The sequence below is a fragment of the Mycetomoellerius zeteki genome, unplaced genomic scaffold (assembly GCF_001594055.1).
Source record: "Mycetomoellerius zeteki isolate Tzet28-1 unplaced genomic scaffold, Tzet1.0 scaffold220, whole genome shotgun sequence".
Taxonomy (NCBI): Eukaryota; Metazoa; Arthropoda; class Insecta; order Hymenoptera; family Formicidae; genus Mycetomoellerius; species Mycetomoellerius zeteki.
The window spans coordinates 370,542-389,810 of NW_017257173.1; the positions used below are offsets into that span (position 1 = coordinate 370,542).

General features: G+C 34.8%; 1 protein-coding gene across 1 annotated transcript in view; it reads left to right on the forward strand.

The window, feature by feature from the left end:
- Positions 1–19,269, forward strand: part of LOC108722856 (serine-rich adhesin for platelets) — a 70,786-nt gene that overhangs the window by 20,721 nt on the left and 30,796 nt on the right. Inside the window, 1 exon segment of the mRNA XM_018448198.1 lies at positions 1,337–1,397. Coding sequence (XP_018303700.1) covers positions 1,364–1,397 — 34 coding nt within the window. The 5' untranslated portion in view covers positions 1,337–1,363.

The following is a 19,269-nucleotide window of genomic DNA, read 5'->3' on the forward strand; positions in this document are numbered from 1 at the left end:
CAGATTTACATTATTCTCCCATTTTCTCAAACAAAATTCGTTTTTCTGACTGCGCAATTATCTCGTTTGACAATAATTCGGATCGCGAAATCCATCGGCCATTTCTTCGTCGACAAACACGCCGTTATAACGTTAACTTGCGCGACCTGAATTATTTTTGCCTGCAACGCCGCCCGGTCATTGTTCCCTATGGACTTTCGAACATTTCCCTCTCCTCTTTTAGTATGCACAGGCAATCTTATTTATTATCATTTTTCGCACGTACAAAATCGGTATATGCAGAGCCGCAGCCATATATTAGGTTCGATAATTCATTGAAATAAAATAAATAGGAGTGCACACAAATGCACAATTTCTAACGACAAAGCTATTTAAAATGTTTTAAACAATCATTGTGTTTTTATTTTTAAATACTAAATAACGAAAAAGTATACAAATGAAATATACAGAAAGGGTCTATTATATAAATTCATTTAATAATAATATTTCTTCAAAGTCCTTAATATTATAATAATGAATCTTAATTACAGTTTGTTACGGCATAATAAATGTGAGGTATTTTAAAAGCATATCGTAAAATGAAAAAAAAAAAGGAAAAGTAGTAAGGTGTTATGAGAAATTCTTGCCTGATCGCGACGAGATTATAAAGTCGCAAAATACTAGTTGCTCTTTAAATTGCGTTCTTGACAGTTCCACCAAGGACTTTCGCTCGAGGAGTTGCCTAAGTTACACTTAATTAATAGACGGGTAATTAGCTAGCTACTCGGAGCACTCGATAGATCGACATGCACTGAATGCGGTATTGCGGTATTAAACCGCGTTTGTTCCTCTTCTTATGCTGAGGCTTCCAGGCAAATATTGACACTGACGATAGAGATGTCACACGTTCTTTGAAGCTACTGACCGTCCGCAAGAGCATACAAAGATCGACGGACTGGCGGGACGAGTTTATTTGCCTCGGTTAATTCCTTTACGCCTCCGGCGATTTAGTAGCAATTAGCGTAGCTAGTTATTACGTTATTACCCTCCGAGAGCAAATTGTTAGAATAACATTAACGTTCTGACGTTGACATCGTGTTTCCGACGTTACACTCGCGATATATGAAACGCTTTCTCCATTTGTAAGATAATTTTATTACCTGTTACGTGAATTATTAAAAATATACAAATATTTCCGCATATTTAATGCTTATATTTAATTAAATTCAATGGAAATTTATATATGCGATTATAGCTATGTGATAATGATGTAAATATGAATGTATTATGAAATTTAATATTTAATTTGTTTTGCAACAACCGTCTGATCTTAACGATTTTATACCTTCTGTTTCAGGCTGAAGAAATCAATCATATCGTAGCCATGAACCTCGCGCTGCATGGATTTTTGCTGCAAAGTAAGTTTCTCCATATTTCTACCATTTTGATAGCGACAAGCAAATTTACAACAGATATTCGAATTAAATTATAATGAGTTTCCTATTTCAAATTGGAAAAATATAAGTATATGTATAAAGCATAAACTTTATTTATTATTATATTTATGTATACTATTATTTAATTAATATAAATATAGATAATATATTATCTAAATATAAATAATATATAAAAGATAATATATATGAAAGAAATAATATATACAAGGCTCAGAAAAATAAATCATAAATACATTATCTAAAAGCCTATATGAGCCAACACAAGATATTTAATATGTGAATTATAAAGTACAATAATAAATAGTAAACGTTTCGATCTACGGTTAAGGTCCTCTTCAATACATTGTTTAAATAATTATTTACATATCACATATTAACATAATTAATTCGCTTAAACTTGATATAAGCCTAATATGTACAAAAAGACTATCATGGTATTTTGTCCAAATGCATTATGGTCATCAAATTGGCAAGTTTACTACATTATCCAATGTTTCTTTATTAATAAACCTATATATCGTATACTAAAAATTTATAAATCAAAGACGAACTTACATAAGAGAATTATCAATAGCTAAAACAATATCGTCAACATATCTTACATAAAATAATGGTGTCAAAGATAGTTTGTTTAAACAAACCGACTCTAAATCTTGCATAACAATGTCTGCATAGGAGATAAATGAGAGCCCATAGGTAAGCCAAAGGTTTGTCTATAAAATTTGTCATAATATATATGTTAATTAAATTACATAATCTTCTTATACATACTTTACGAGTGAAGATAAGAAAAGTGGATGGAATTCAAAATCCCCATAGAATATTTCTTCAAATTTTATTAAATATCGCTGAGATGTAATCATGCGATGGGATAATAATTCCGCTTAGGAAAAGAAATTAAATCAAATCATCTCTAATTAATTTTTAATTCTCGGAGAAATGCGATTCTTCCCAGTTCTGTGAATCACCTCATTCTTATGTGGGCGACACTTTTTCCACGATCATTCTCCGCGGCAGGACGCATAAAATTTGACGTCTTACGATAGTGATCAGTCTCCCTCGTTGTTTCTGAGGATTAAAGAGAGAAGCAAATTATCGACATTATGGTCGTATAGAAATCTTCGAATTGACTGAACAGAATAAAATATTCTTTTACATTAAAGTTGACGTAAAATTAGGAGGTAGTGCAATGGACTTAATACTAAAATCGAAAAAAAGTTTTTAACTTTTTTTTGATATAAGTATAAAGTCCACTGCACCAACTTCTAATTTTGTCTACTTTAATCGTGTAAAAGGATTTTTAATTCCGTTCAGTCAATTTGAAAATTTTTGTAAGATTGTAACATCGATAATTTGATCGTTCCAGCATCCCCTTAAGCAGGATTGAGTACAATCTGACTTGTGTGAGCGCGATCTTGAGGATGTCCTCGAAAGACGCCCGGATCGACTTGTCCGCTAACTAGGTTTTCGTGCCGAGACCAAGGTGTTTCCTACGTAGATGTAAACACGCGCGTGGCGATCGGATACGATTCAAGAATCGCAAATGAATCGCGAACGAGCTAACAGCGCGGCACGCTGCAAGAATCGCGAATGAATCGCCTCACGCAATCAGCATTAGAGATTGAAAAAGACACGGATATATAAACGTATAATAAATTTAATTTGATAGATAAATAGCTATAAATATGTAAATATATAATGATAGAATGTATAAAATATACATTATTTAATGTATAAAAGTTAAAAGCTTTATATAACGAGATACATCTCTTCTAGTCAACGAATAAGTTATCTATTAGAATGGTCATTAACGTATCTCTGAAATTGCTTGTCTTACATTCAAGTTTTTATTGCATGTATCGCAGAAGCATTAAATATGAGAAGCCTGTAGACATTACTATTAATACTATTATAGATACATAGAAAGAATGATTTTGCTGAAGTATTTAAAAATTTAGATACGTACAGATCTAAAAATAATTTTGTTGGATTATCAAAAGAATTACGTAGGAATCTTAAGTATGATGATTAATGCTACAAAAAGTTTTGATATTCTAACAATCAGCTTATCCTACGTAATCCTAGTCTAACAAAATCATTTCCAGATCTGTAGTTAAACTTTTAGATACTTTACAAAATTGTTTTTTCCATATATAAAATTCCGTCCGAGGATAAAAAATGTTAATATTTATTTATTCTGCGATATAAATTTAGAATATATAAATCAAACACACACATGATTAATAAATTAATTAGAAGGGAAGTTAATACGTAAGCTAATGAGAGTATCGTAGAATTTATTTTTTCACTCAAAGAAATTTGAGAACACGCGTGAAACTTGAGAGGTATTCAAATTGCAAAATCCATGATGTTATTAGTTGAAGTATATAAAAATTCAGTCATATATGTTCACGTCTGTGTGATACAGGACGTCGCTTTATGGCGGTATCTGAAGGATGGAAATAATTTTTAAGGGCCGAGCGTGTGTACGCCGTAACGAAATCCAAATCACGTTAGCACGAGAGATCATGGTCAGTAAAGTATAAATTCGCAAAAGAACGGAATGGAAAGGTGTCAACATCGGTGATAATCGGCGCCGGATGGAATAGGGAATTGGAGAATGAAAGGACGATACGGGCATTCTGTGCAAATCGCGTGTAAGCGCCTTGTCAGACCACCAGCTGCGTTCGCGAAGTATAAAATGTAAATCTCGAGTTCTTTCAAGGCGCACATTTGCAGGGTAGCCGGATGATGAGCGCCTTACACACGGTTGCAACGAACATTTCGTAAGCGATTGATAGGATTCAAGAAAGCGCAGGAACAAAGCGTGTTTTGAATTTGCGATAATTTGCGCAACTCCTTAGCGATTTATTGTGTTAGACTTTTATGTATAATACATTCTTAAGCATGTATCGTTAAAAATTGGAGGCACACTTTGAAATAAAAACCTTGCGTAATTACAAAAGAACATAAGTAAGAAAAAAAATAATACCACGAAATCAGGTCTCCTTCGTGAGAATATATATCTATATTATATGATATTTTTTTTGGAAGTTCATTTATATGAAGAGTATACTCGTATAATGTGTACCTCGTAAATTCGAGATACCCTTTTCTCTTTTCCTTGAATATCCATATTATCAGCTTATTCTCTATCGATATTCAACATAAATAAGGCAGCTTTTCGTTTGTGATGAAGTGGCACATAGCCTTGTTGCTATCACTGTCATTTATTTAATAAACAGTTGAAATATTAACAGTATATTTGTAACGCCGAGTATCTTCCATTATACGAGGTATATATGTACAAGAAATCTTGTACTTTTCAAAGAATAGTACTGTGAGTTCATAAGAATGATACCTTCGTGTGAATCATTATATTCATTATTACTTCGTGTATCTCATACCTCATGCTAATATACCGGGAAAAATACATTCTACTAGGAAAAGTAAAAGTGATACCTTCTATTAACAATTCGAAAAATATCTTCTCCGTTTAGAAATTAGTACCTTGAATTTAGAAGTACTACGTGATATTATATATGCTTAAGTGTGTATTACTAGACATTATTTTAAATTTCTTATCTATATTGTTGCTTTCGTACAGAAATGAAATGGCTTTTAAAGAAGATTTTTCTTTCTACGAATGACATAAAAATTCTTTTGCATAATTTGTTAATAATCTCTCTCGAGAGGAAGATTCTTATCAATTCCTGCCGCGTTCTTCGTTAAATTTATCACCGAGACGGCGTCAGACGTGGCCGCTTAGCTCGCGAGCTGTAATCAGATTGCATGTACAACGGTTCCTTGAAGCTAGACAAATAAAAGGTGCAATCAAACGCCCACACTTCGCGCTAGATATGGGACGCGAATACGGGGCTGTAATAATCGAGGCCCAGACTGCGGCTGGATGACGCACCGGACGGGCCGATTTATCTGCGGATTCTATACGTTTCGCATAAAAAACATCGTCTATTGAAACCCGGCGATGACGAACGGAATGCGGCCTCGTGGGATATCCGCACGACGAATGTATGCATCGCGGTCGCGACACGTGGGACGTCTGAGCATCAACTCGTTTGCGCGTTTTATCGCGGCCCGCCCGCGGGATACCTTTATCTTCGACGTTTTACGAGCTTCCGTTCATCAAGGACGTTTCCAGGTACACGCCGACATGCAAATTTGTCGATAAATCAATTTTAATTCCAAATAACTGCCGATAAAGAGGATAATTCAGCAGTGCTTCTTTTGCGAGAGGCCCGTTTCTTTTCGTTTCAGAAACCTATCCCATCGCATTCGTTCAGTTAATCTACAAATTAATTGCTATCATTATGTTTAGCAAAAATTATTTTTTTCTCTCTGAAATATTTAAATATATACCATAAAGATTTTGTCGCGTTAAACACGACGCATTGGTTCATTTCATCCCAATTTATTAAAAATTCTGATATGCTCCACCAATTCTGACAAAAAATCTTTTGAGTATATATTATAGCATTTTAAAGAGGAAAGTGATTTTTTTATTGAACAACGTAATTATACAAAAAATCTAAAATTTAAATAATTATAACTTGATAAAAATAAGTCATACATTCACTAAACTTTATTTAGAAACAATTTAAGTTTTTGTTTTGTTGTAAAAAGATTAAAAATTACTCAATTTACTCAAAATTCTAATGTGCTACGCAAATTCTGCCAATATTCCGTGTTCAGCGTGAAAAAAATCTTCAAGGTTTGTACTATAATATGGCACTTTGAAAAGAATTTGAGTGTTGAACGGTATAACAGTAAATAAATCTCTGAATTTAGGCAAAGGGATTCTATTCGTTCACTTTCTCCCGCGCACGGTGCGGTTCTCCGTAACTCGATTCCATTACGCGAGATTCGCAGAATAGCAAGCTAAGCACGTCATTATGTAGCCGTGACTTTCATTCGAAGTCTGTTTCTGCCTTAATTAACACGTACGCGCGTTGCACCGCTTGATCTCGCGTTTCCGCGTGTCTTCCGGCACTTTTGCGCTCGCCACGTGAATCTCAAGCTTACGACTGATCCAAGATGAGATTTCTAATGTAATCAGAACAGCGCATTTGGGATACACAACTCGCGAAAGTACCAATAAGAAACATTAAATTGCGGAAGACGCAAAAGGATCTCGTTTTATATTTCTTAACTGTAACATTGAGCCACCGAGATCGATATTAGACTTGAAGACTCGAGTGATGATGAAAAAAAAGCTTATATATATATATATATAACAAAAGAGAAAATTTTTTTAACGTAAACGACTTTTGTTTGATTATTGTTATTATTATTATTATTATTAAGATTATTATTATTTACTCTCAAATGCTCTTTTTATTACAATATTATAAATTATAATTTAATTGTCTTTAAAGATTATATATATAATTAAATTATAATATTATATTTAAATAAGCATTTAAGATTAATAATAATAAATTTTGTGTAAATGTCCGAATATGTAATAAGTACATGTCCATTCACTGGGATGTTTACCTAATGTTACAAGTGCCGGAATTAACAGAATGAGATAGGAAGGAAATCAGGAGTCTATATATATAAATGCAATAAAGTTCTGCCTGCGTAATGCAAAGCAAACGTAAGAGGGGTAGAAAGCGCGAGGAACGTTCCGTTCGCAGAGGCTGTCTTGCATTCTCAGCCCACGACTGGCGAAAGACTGCGGGAAAGTAAAAAAAGCCGCGGCTACGATCACAGTAGAGACGAAACATAAAACGGGTCAAATAGTCGCCGGGAAGAGACGTCGGGGACGCGGATCGATCACCGCCGCGCCGGTCGTCCGCGTTTAACGCCTGCTTACGCCGCCGCGGGTATCCCGTTGCCGGTCTGAAGAAAGTCACTGCAACTGCGAAGCATGTAATGTAATTCGCGAGAGTAAACAGATGCGGACGCACCAGGTACATATTTACATCGCTATTCGCGTATCAATGACTCGTCGCGCGTCAAATCTTCGACATCGCCGTCAATTTGATGAGACACCTTTGTGCGTTCAATAGCTTCTCGGCGATTAATATCTTATTTTGCTCTTCAACATCTAGCATCGCATCTTCGTGTTTGGTTTATGGATGTAATAGATATAGATTGCGCATTCTCCTCGATCTTAGCATCTGTACTCTGTTAGAAAGAGAACGTAGCCACTGAATCATATTAGCATCTCTTTTTAACTTGATACTTTAGAGAGTTTACAGAGAGATAGATAGATAACAAGAGATATAAAAGTTTATTTCTGTTCTAATGTAAGTCCTTTAAGAACATAAAATTAAGCAGAAAAAAGAAAGTACAATAGAAAGAATATACAAAAATATGCACAGCAATACATATTGACATAAAAAGTAACACAACACAAATAATGCGTGAAGACCAAAAGTATGCGGAAATATATAAAATTATATAAGATAGAATCAAAGTATTTATACAAAATAGTAGTGGTAGAAGAGAGAGAGAGAGAGAGAGAGAGAGAGAGAGAGAGAGAGAGAGAGGTATGAAGTTGCCTCACCCTTTCTAAACCAATAGCAACACCTTCATTAGAAATGCACAGTCCATCTGTGATATTTTCCATCATTTTTCATGGTATTTCGATCTTCGACTTGTCATTTTTGCATGAGCGACGTGAAGCATTTGAAGCTCTGAAGCATCTAAAGATAAACGGAGATATATCGAAATCTTAATTGTCCGATGAAAGGTTATTTAATAAAAGATTGTCCCGCGTTTCTTGGAGGCCTAATCCTTTCTCATTGACATTACTAACTTACGCAATCGTGTAAAAGTTGAATAAAAGGCGCCTAAAAGTAGAAAATAATAAATCTTAAAGCTTCTGTATCCTGCGGATTGACCACGCGCTCATAAGTTCGCTCGACGCTTTGGCGACGCCGCGCAAAGATGAATTTCTTTTACGTAATTTCGCGCAATCTTCAATGTGCTTTTCATTTCGCGCACAATGCCCGCGATTGGCTTTCACTCCGCTCGTATTCGATTGATGCGTCGTGCTGCGTTGCGCGCGCGATAATGGAAAATTCACATTTGTTCCGAACACAACGAGTCCAACAGAACTCTCGTTGTGTCTGAATTAGCGCCGTATTCAGGTGAGATATGAATTATACAGAATTAACGAATGATTTCTAGCTCTTGCTTCGTACAATCGTCTCGTTAATCGTGCAAAAACACTATCATTCGCAGGAGAAACACTGAGCGTGCGAAAAAAATCAACCGTGGTATTATGAAATTTTAATTACAAAATATGAAATTGAATTACATAATATTACGTAAGTATATTGTGTCGCAAATTTTGTATGTGCTATTAATTAATAGAGCGAACGCATAAGCTCGATCGTATCAGCCATTTTTGAAGATAAAAGCCACACGATCGTTATAATCACATTCCATTGGTCAGTCTAGTCTTTCTATTTTATTTTTTCAAGTGATATACAATGCATAATAGTTAATAGCGTTGCAAAAATCGGCGAATGATAACAGTTGATCGAATTACCGTTCGATACACATTTCCTCGACTTCTGTCCCGCTCCTCGGACTTTTCTCTCTCTCTCTCTCTCTCTCTCTCTCTCTCTCTCTCGCTTGCTCGGTTCTCTTTCTCTCCTTCGACGTGTGTGTACGTGCGTGTCTCACTTTTCTCCTTACGTAATCGCGTAACTCCGGCGCAAGGATGCGGTTAGACCTTTCGAAGCGTGTCTCTCTCCCGATGTCACGTAAGACGCACATTAGTCAGTCACGATCTTAATTTCACCTTCTCACGCGGCCGGCCGATCACCACGCGTGACTGCGCCACGCACTTTTGGCGGTGCCAGTGTCGACAGGGCAAAAATCAAAGGAAGAAAGAAAGAAATCAGGGAAAAAATCAAAGGAAACCAAAAGCGACCGAGGGAGATCGAGAGCGAACGCACATTTGGCACTCCGTGCATTTCCTCGCGAACTGTCCCATTTATTCGCAAAATGCAATTAAATTCTTCCGGCTCAGTGGAGTTTAATTGGGATACGATACGCACATGATGCGATTACACAATCCTACGTAAATGAATTCGCAAACTACGCCGGTCACCAATTGAGCACGAGTTGTTAATTTTTCTAATTTCTTATTAATCTTATTAAGTTTATTAATACTTGAATTTATACTCAAGATGTTGAAAATTTTATTCGCCGGAAATACAAGGTTCTTTATAGGATATAAAGATACATCTTGTGCGAATTTAGCAATGAAAGTACAAGGCGCTGCGTATCTAGATACATCCGGGATAAAGAGCACAAGGATACAAATTCGTGTTTAATTACTCGCCTTGGATTTATAGCTAAAGCGTAATAAAAAGTTTCCATCGGTCATCGATAATGCTTTGGAAATATCAAACGCTCTACCCTTTCCATTTTGTTTTCTTTTGAAACCTGGGATATTAAATATACTGTACGACTGGTAATTTGTAAGGCAACGTTTACTTGTCAGTTATTAAGTGGTTTTAAATCGGCTGTCCAAAATTATTATTGCGACATGGATCCTTTTTAGTCCTATTATCTCCATCGCCCCACAAATAGTGCTATTTATTATTTCTTGCATGACGGTAATAGTTATATTATTATTACATAATTGTGTTACTTTACGGCTATATATTACACTGAAGAAACGTAATTATCTGAACTTTTATAAAAATATATTCTCCTTTCTAAAAGATACGGTAGTTTAGGTTTTTAATATAATAATGTTGGAATAATTTTAAATTTAATATATAATTTCTTATATAATCTTTTTAAATTATTACATTGTTTGCAACATATACCTACCTAAAAAAATTAATTTGATTCGTTAACACATGTAAATTAAATAAATATTAAATTTTTATAAATCTTAAATATTATATTAATAAGCATTGAACGCTTTATGATTTCGCCTAAAATAATTATGAGGTTTATTATTCATTTGTCGTAATTTGTCGTAACACAAAAACTTTTTATGTGTGGAACTCGCAAAATTGCAAGACGCGGAAATACCAGTTTAGTGACGCGCGTTGCGATTTTGCACGTATACGCTTCAGTCGATTCGGTATTTACCTCCGCGAAAAACAAGTCCTATCACGCAGCGCACTAACAGAATTGCTCAAGAAGACAGAAAAATTCGTTCGCGTAATTGTACCTCGATACCTCGATTGTTACGTCGCGCTATCGAAATCACGGGGACATCGAGAGTCATGCCAAACGAACTATCGAAATCCCTGAGGTTGAAACAACAATCTCGTACGTGGAAAACTTTCGCAAACTGACGACTGGAGGAAAGTAATTGCGAAAATTCGCTTTCCTAGCACCGACCTTTCGAGTCAGTACTTCTATAAATATAAGAAATTCACTGGCATGACTCATACTTGAGATAATTCACAAAAACCGATAGTAGCTTTACATAATATAATGAATACGTATAACAAAGTTATGGAGTACAAATATGATAAAACGAAATGTTTCTTGACACCTTTGTGCGGCACTTTCTTTTCTTAAATATGTAGGTCAATCGACTCAATCCATAAAACGCGTTCTTAAGTTGCGATAGCAACACCCAGGTCTTTGCGAAATAATAAGTTTGGTGAGAGTTTCTCTATCCGTTGAGAAAAATATTTTTAGTATTACATCGTCGCGTCTTTCCTTAAGCTTTGTGTCCAGAAAGAATTAACAAATCACATTTGAACAATTCCCATTTGACTAATATGATTGGTCAATTCGTTCTCCGACTGAGATCTCGGATCAGTGATTTCTATTCTCGTAGACATGTCTTTAGATATTTCAACAATACCATTGAAATGCATCGTGCAAATATTAAGACACGAAACGTAAACGATCAATTCCAAAAAGATTTTTCTTTAAATTTCTTTAAAATTTATTCTTTCATATAATTCAATATACTACTTAAAAAAAAAAACGTCGGGATTTTTTAAAACTTTAGTTGCAAGTTTGCAACGAAGAAAGGAAGCTTATATATATAGGTATATAGAACGCAGTACAGATTTGTTTCTTTATTACAACTGATGCTGAATAGCAATTTTTACAAAGAACTTTCTTACAGAAGAAGCTTCTTCAATCACGTCGTAAGGCATCTTTCGGCATCTAATAGACTGTAATTTATGAACTGTAATCTACCTGCCTGCGCGCACCTGTGCCGATCAGATGCGAGCACGAGGGCTCATCTCTCGTTCGTCACGTGCTTGACGTAATTCTTCAAAGATAAAAAATTGAATCAAAATTAGAAATTTGCTCAAGAAATTAAAACTAGTAAGAATTATTTTTTGGTTCTCCAATAAGAATTACTTTTGTTTTGGAAATTAAATATATTTAACGTTATAGAATTAATTTTAATAGAAAGTAAGTGAGAGAGAGAAAGAGATATCTAAGTTAATTTACTTATTTTTTTGTAGTAAGTTAGCAACATACAGTAAATTATAATAAAAACAATAAAACTGTTACAGTAAATTGTAATAAAAAAAAATCGTGTCTGAATTTAAAAGATAAGTGTTCTTTTTTTATCGAAACATAACACATAATTTTTGAAATTATAATAACTAAGACTTTTACTGAAAATTGGAAATTCATGAACTATCTGAATATTTTCCTGGTATGGGATTGCAAATTAATTTGAAGAATGCACATTTAAGTCCATATTCTGAATCCTCTTTTGAGGAAATTGATAAAGGCGCTTTTAATCATTATAGGTTACGTTACAGATACTATATGCTTAAAAGCGCTTTTATCGATAAAAGAGGATTCAGAATATAGACCTTTTAGTGATTTTCCATCTTCACGAACGATAAGAATATCGTTGGAAGAAACGGAAACGACGCGCGAACGCGCCCGTCTTCTCTCGTTAATATTAATTAATATCCTCCGACGCGGCAACACAATAGCTTCTTTCATCGAAAGAAGCCTCTGAACTTTACACGGCGACCTTTTCTCACTCACCTTTCCCTTCAAAATTTCACTTATATCACATCCCTGGTATGTCATGCAGATGCAACAGCGGTGCAATCATGCAAAATCGACAGAAATTTCCAAGTTAAAGAAATCTCTATTAAAATATATTTCTCCATTATATATATTTATCTCCTTTTTTAGAAAAAAAATTAAATTAAAAAATGTACGCGTCTACTATAAATCTTACTGAAAGTTGGCAATTTTCCACTTTTGCTGTTATTACATCTCGAAGTTAGTGAAGTTAAATCGCTTCGGCGCAGCTATCGACGAATTATCGTTGAAACTTGCAAATCCAATTTAACTTCAGAATTTCGTCGGATTAAAGGTCGGATATTCGTCCGTTGCCAGTCTACGTTTTCGATAACAAAAGAGAGATAATACACACAGAAGCATCGATACACACAGAAAAATACATACTTTACGGAAGTAATAAATTAAGTATTTAAAAAGTATTTAAAAAATTTATATATATACCCAAATCAACCGTTCATCATAACCATCAAATTTATTCAAAATATATTGTAAATTCTAGTGAATAATATACTTCAATTAAGATTATTAATTAAAACAAATTCGATTTACTTATTATAAAGTCGCTTCTTTGATTAATTTCACAATATTCTTTAAAAAAAATTAATTTTTGTTTTTAATACATAATGAGTTTTTTTTAAATTTGTAATAAGTGTATATTTTAAGATTATTATCAAGAAAATTTTCTTTTTAAAGATAATTGTTATTTAGAAGAAAGAAAATTAATTGAGTAATCATTTTTCTTAGCAACAGAATAATATTTTTCTGTGTAGGAAAAGGGACGCTATTCCCATTCGAAAATTGCATTTTATCATTTTACGCACTTACACGCGCGCAATTCCTTTCCACGTTCCTTCTCTTTATCCCTCTCTTTTCTTCTCTTTTTCATGTTGCCTTAATAATATCCGACTCCCGGACTCTCGTTAGCCGGGAAAAGTTATGCTTGACGCGTCCTTGTCTTGCATGCGGCTGTTACCGCAAGATTAATTCGTGATTTTTGCATTCCGGTCACCTTGCAATATCCCACGGCGGTTATTTATACCATTGCTGGAATTCTGAAACGTTCCTTCGTATATCCGACTAATTGCTGGCCACCACGCTCGTATCACCCAGAATGTTCAATTACTGCGATCTGGAAATCTCTACTTTCAACCGATCCTTCATGACTCATTGTCAGTACGATCGCTGTAAGTAAAATATATGTTCTTGCTTACATTTTACTCTGTTCTGTATTTCATTGAAATCCGTACCTCGAGAACTCTGCCATTAATTGTACTGACAGACTGTGGCGCTTTGAAAGCCGTAAATAATAAAAAGATAAACTACGGGGAAGAAATGATATATTACCATTTTAAATCTAGTTTTACATTTATCTTTTTATTATTTACAGTTTTCAAAGCGTCACCGTTTGTTTACGATACAATTAATAATGGAGTTATTATCATCTTAAAATTTCGAAACTTTTTCCCTGATTTCAAAATAAAATTTTATAATTTTTTCTAACTTTCAATATTTTGAAATTTTATATATTTTCGTCCCGATTTAGAAACCATTAAGTATTTTGTTGAGACCAATTTAATAGCAATGTAAATAACTATTAATTTTGTTGACACTATTAGGATTTTTAATTGTTAAATTGGTAGTATTTCAAAATTACGTAAATGTAATGTATATTAAACTTTTTTACAGTCAAGATTTTTAATTTTCCACAAAATTTTTCAAAATTTCCAGATCTTTCTCTGATTTTCCTGATCGTTTTCAATTTTACCTAATAATTCCTTGATTTCCAGATTTGTGACAACCATGCTTATACATTTTTTTAATAAGTTTATATTTTCAAATATATATTCAGATTTCTAAAACGCAAATCAATCACTTGGATCTGAGTGTAGATCGTCTGTAGGATCACCGACCGAGATTTACACGAACAATAGGATCATATGCAAATTTTTATTGTACATACAATGCTGCATCATTAAGAGCAAGATATACACCGTCGTGTGTCGATAGTTTCGAGAGAAAGACCGTTTTAATTAATAATGCCCGAACAACCTTAATTAAATGTGTAACGTCCGAAAGAAAGACAATAGTTGTGTGGTTTCCTCCGCAAACATGCGACTCCGCTGATTGTTAGCCTCTTTCCTCTCCTCCTCCCTTTCTTTCAGAGGAGAACTCTTTGATTTTCATGTCTCACGGTCGACAGAACCCGCCGCGTAGAAAACTTCATCGATTCGATGCTAATTACAGCGATTATTGTGATCTCAGGAAAATTTCGCCATCGCTGATTGCGACGCGTCGTTCATTTCCACGCCGTTTCCCGAGAACAATTTGCTCGTCCATTAACGATTAATGAAAGGGTGCTGCTTTGTGGAACGTGGTCGTCGTGAAAGGGGAAGAGGGACAGCAGAAAAGATGCACAATGAAAATTGCGTGTATCACCACGTGTATCGCGCCACGTGTGCGCCGATACAAGCTCGTTTTCTCTCGTTCCTGCGAAATGAACTACCTGCCATAAAAGGCATGTTTACCTTTCGTGGCACTAAATCACCGTATTCTCTTGTAATAGATTCCACCTTGCCATAAATTCCGCTTTCTGCGAATTCACCGATTAATTTCGACGCTGCGCGAACGAAAGAAAGAAAGAGAGAGAAAGAAAAAGAAAATTTTTACGTTTGACGGAAGTTTGTAATCAGATGGTAATAATATGAGCAAGTATCTTGTAATTTGTGCTATATGAACATCGAATAACGATGAGAATTGCGAAGGACTGTTTAATAATTTCATATGTATCTTACAATGTATATATATATATATATATATGTATACACAAACATGAAAATAAAATTATTTTTATATATATTTAATATTATTTTTGTGTAATAAATTTAATATACAGGATAGATAAAATAATATGAAACACCTAGAAAATATACTTTTTATTTTACTATTTATTTTATTAATAAGAGGCTAGTCTATTATTTGCTTTCAATACATATTATATTCTTGTTAGAATACACCATGCTTGAATACTATATGCAGAATTACACCATGCTTGAATACTATAATAGAACGTTGTACTGTTCTTTTAGTAGCATATCTTTCAATTACTTATAAATAATATTAGAGGAAGAAATTTATTTTTTACTCTATTTTCCAAAATTGTCTTTTGTTCTTTAAAACTTTAATCTTTTTGGTCAATGCAATCACTTAAATTTAACTCATACACACAAATCATTCCAGCAACATGCAACATTCCAGAAATATTGTAGTAATATCGCTGTAGCAGTGTTATTGCAAGTTTCTGTGCTGCATGGGAAATATTATCGAATCATTTTTATAGTTTTAGAAGAGTAGAGTGAAATTTATTTTTTCAATATTTTTCAAGTAATTAGAAGATATTGTTCTGCTAAGCAATTAGAGGAAATTGTTCTGTTAAAAGAATGGTATGATATTGCACTATATTGTGTTACACTACCCAAGCATATATTCCAACAAAGATTGAATCTACGTGAGCAGTTTGATAAATCAGTAACTTTCTAAAAGGAGATTACATATGTTGAAAAATGAGTTAAAAATTTTGGTAAAAAAGAGTTTAAAAAAGTGATTTATCAAACTATCATCGTATATTCAAGACAAATGATTTCATATTAATAAAACAAGTAGCTAGTACATTTTTCAAGGGTTCACCTTATTTTATCTATTCCCTGTAAAATATAAAATAAAGTATGATGTACAATAGACACAAACTTTCGCGTTCGTTCATTCTTCTCATTACCAATTTTAGTTCTATCATGTTTAACGATCGGTCTCTTGCAATGAGTGCACCGCGTTTCGCGGTGGCCGAGGAAATGAACGGTCAAGAAACGCGGGGAACAATGACAGACGCGACGCGAAGGACATTCCGTCGAAAGGGAGTGCCCGCGGGTGAGTGTAGTCGTTGTAATAATCCACTTCCTCCCGTGCGATAAACCGTCGCGGCCGGCTTCTCGTGCGGCAGAAACGATCGGTTTCACGAGCTTCTTGCAATTAAAGCAGACCGAGGGCAGGAGCCGTCGTTCGACTTTCACGCGTGCCGTATCTCGGGCACCCGTTGAATATGCAACACGCGTCGCGGACATTCGCGCGACGGTTTTCACGCGGCAGTCGCGAAACCCCGCTACGACAAGCTCGCTAATTCATTCATCTATTCAACATTACTTCTATTCGGTTTACTAATTTTGATGTTGGATTAATTTATCTGCGTGTATTTTACCATTTGGATTTTACGATATACTGCACGCACGCACAGAATTGTCAGTCCGAAATTAATCCAGGAATTAAAATAAGCATATTCGCATAGTTCCGCATTCTCGAAATCATTTCCGCGGGGTTTTAACGATCAGCCACGGACGCAGCTCCCGGTATTCCTGATTAAGCCGAACGAATTTACGTCAACCGCGACGTTACTCGTTTGCTGATAAGCATGTTTTATTAAGCGATATTATTGATGCTCTCCGTGTAATCTTATTACCGCGATCGATAACTCCGAGCGCTCTCGAGATTCCGCGGTAGCGACTCGTGAGTATAGGGTTACCATAGGTATCTGAATCACAAGAAAAGATCGAGTACATATGCACATTTCTTTAAAAAAGACGATGATTCGGAAACAGAAGAAGGGAATATATAATAATTCTTTATGCATTAAATGTAGATATTTAATAAAGTAAAAGAATCCCGCACGTTTCTTATTGAAAAATAACCCTTTTTATCTGTTAATTTTATGTGAGTGTATCAATGGAGGCATTTGTGATGATTTGAGAATCATGAAAAGTACAACATATCACAAAAGGCAGCAATTTCCCCAGGTTATTTTTCCATAAGAAATGTAAACTTATGGTTATTAATTAAAATTTATTTTTATAAAATTATATTAATAATTCTTATATTAATATAATTTTATAAATATAAATTTTATTTAATGAGAAGTTTACGACTTTAAAAAGTATATACAATACATTGTGAATATATTATTATTTTTATTTATTATATTTAAAAAGTACATGGGGTACTCTCTTAAAAGAGTACGAATACACTGCAACCAATTAAAAATGCTATGCCATATTTAACCATCTAATTTGCTGCAGCAGCCAATCTTTTTTTTCAGTGTAATATTCCTACTCGCGAGGTATCAAGCGATCGCTTCCATTGGATTTTTTCTCCTCCTCGGATGAAAATTAATCATCGTACTGATGTTCGTGGAATGACATGAACGCATTTGCAATCGCAATCTACGTATTTTCACGCAATTGTTTCTGAGCGACGTGTCGCGTCGTCACGGATGAATGAATCCTCTCGGAAGAGCCGTATCTTCGAGACTCATTCATCTCTCACTCTCTCTTTCTCCAGTTGTGTAGGAATCCACCTTCGCTGCGTATCGCGGGGAAAAGTTCGTGTTACTGTATTATAAATCGTCGCTGTCTTCATCGAAAGGAGTGCAACAAATCAAACCGGCGGCGTGTCATTAATATCGTCGGCCAAAACGGGAAAGAAGCGACGTTAGTTCCTCGCGTTGTGTTTCACGTGGCGGTCAGTTTGATAAATGATTAGTATAAAAGGGTGAAGACTTTACCGCGTGAGATTCGAAAACATAAGAACTCCGCGCACTTATAACGCAGCTATTATTATTACTTTTATTTTACTTATTACGTTATTTGCGTACCGGCCACCAACATGTCAGCTATTTATCCAACAAGTTTCCAACGAATTCGTCGCATTCGTGCTTTGTGCTGGAATCTGTTTGCCTACACTGAAAAAAAAGGTTGGCCGAATATGGCATAGCATTTTTAATTGGTTGCAGCAGTCAATTTTTGATTGCGTTAGCCTATCGAAATCCTATACTGACATTGTGGACAGATTAACGCAAGCAAAAATTGGCTGCTGCAACCAAAAATTGGCTACTGCAGCCAATTAAAAATGCTATGCCATATTTTACCATCTAATTTGCTGCAGCAGCCAATCTTTTTTTTTCAGTGTACAGTTCCGCTTAGTGAGATTGATGCCTGGAGGTCCGGAAGAAGGGAAATTTTTGCACTCGACGCCGACGTCTCGTTTGAAACGGAATGTGCCGCGATACGGGCGTATCCGATGCCTCGGGGGATAATGGAGGGCTTCCGTTTCCCGTGGCGGGCCGCGAATAGCAATGACTTCGTTCTCGCGTTCTCGCGCACACTAGCGTATGTGAGACATCCGCGTGTATATGCAGCGATCTCTGCGATTCCGCTTTGTTACGTGAAACGAGAATCTAAATCCAAAATCCGATACATTTCACAGGAAATAGGACGAAATCCAACAATCTGAGGCGCGTTTGCTTTTAAAATTTTTTGGGCGATTAAAGATGAGATGAATTTTCCGAATTATTAAAAAAATAATTATTATGTGTGTGTGTATGAATTATTATTTTTAATTATTTTTAAATACTTACACTGAAAAAAAAAGATTATCTGCTGCAGCAAATTAGATGGTAAAATATGGCATAGCATTTTTAATTATTTGCGACAGCCAATTTTTGGTTGTGTTAGCCTATCAAGATCCTATACTGACATTGCAGATAGGCTAACGCAACCAAAAATTGGCTGCTCCAGCCAATTAAAAATGCTATGCCATATTTTACCATCTAATTTGCTGCAGCAGCCAATCTTTTTTTTCAGTGTAGGTATTATTTTTTAATAATTAAAGATAAGGTAAATTTTGAATGTGACAACGTACAGTGAGAAAAATTGCTATTTAAAAATGAACAAACTAAAAAATTCTAATTATATTAATTAGAATTTTG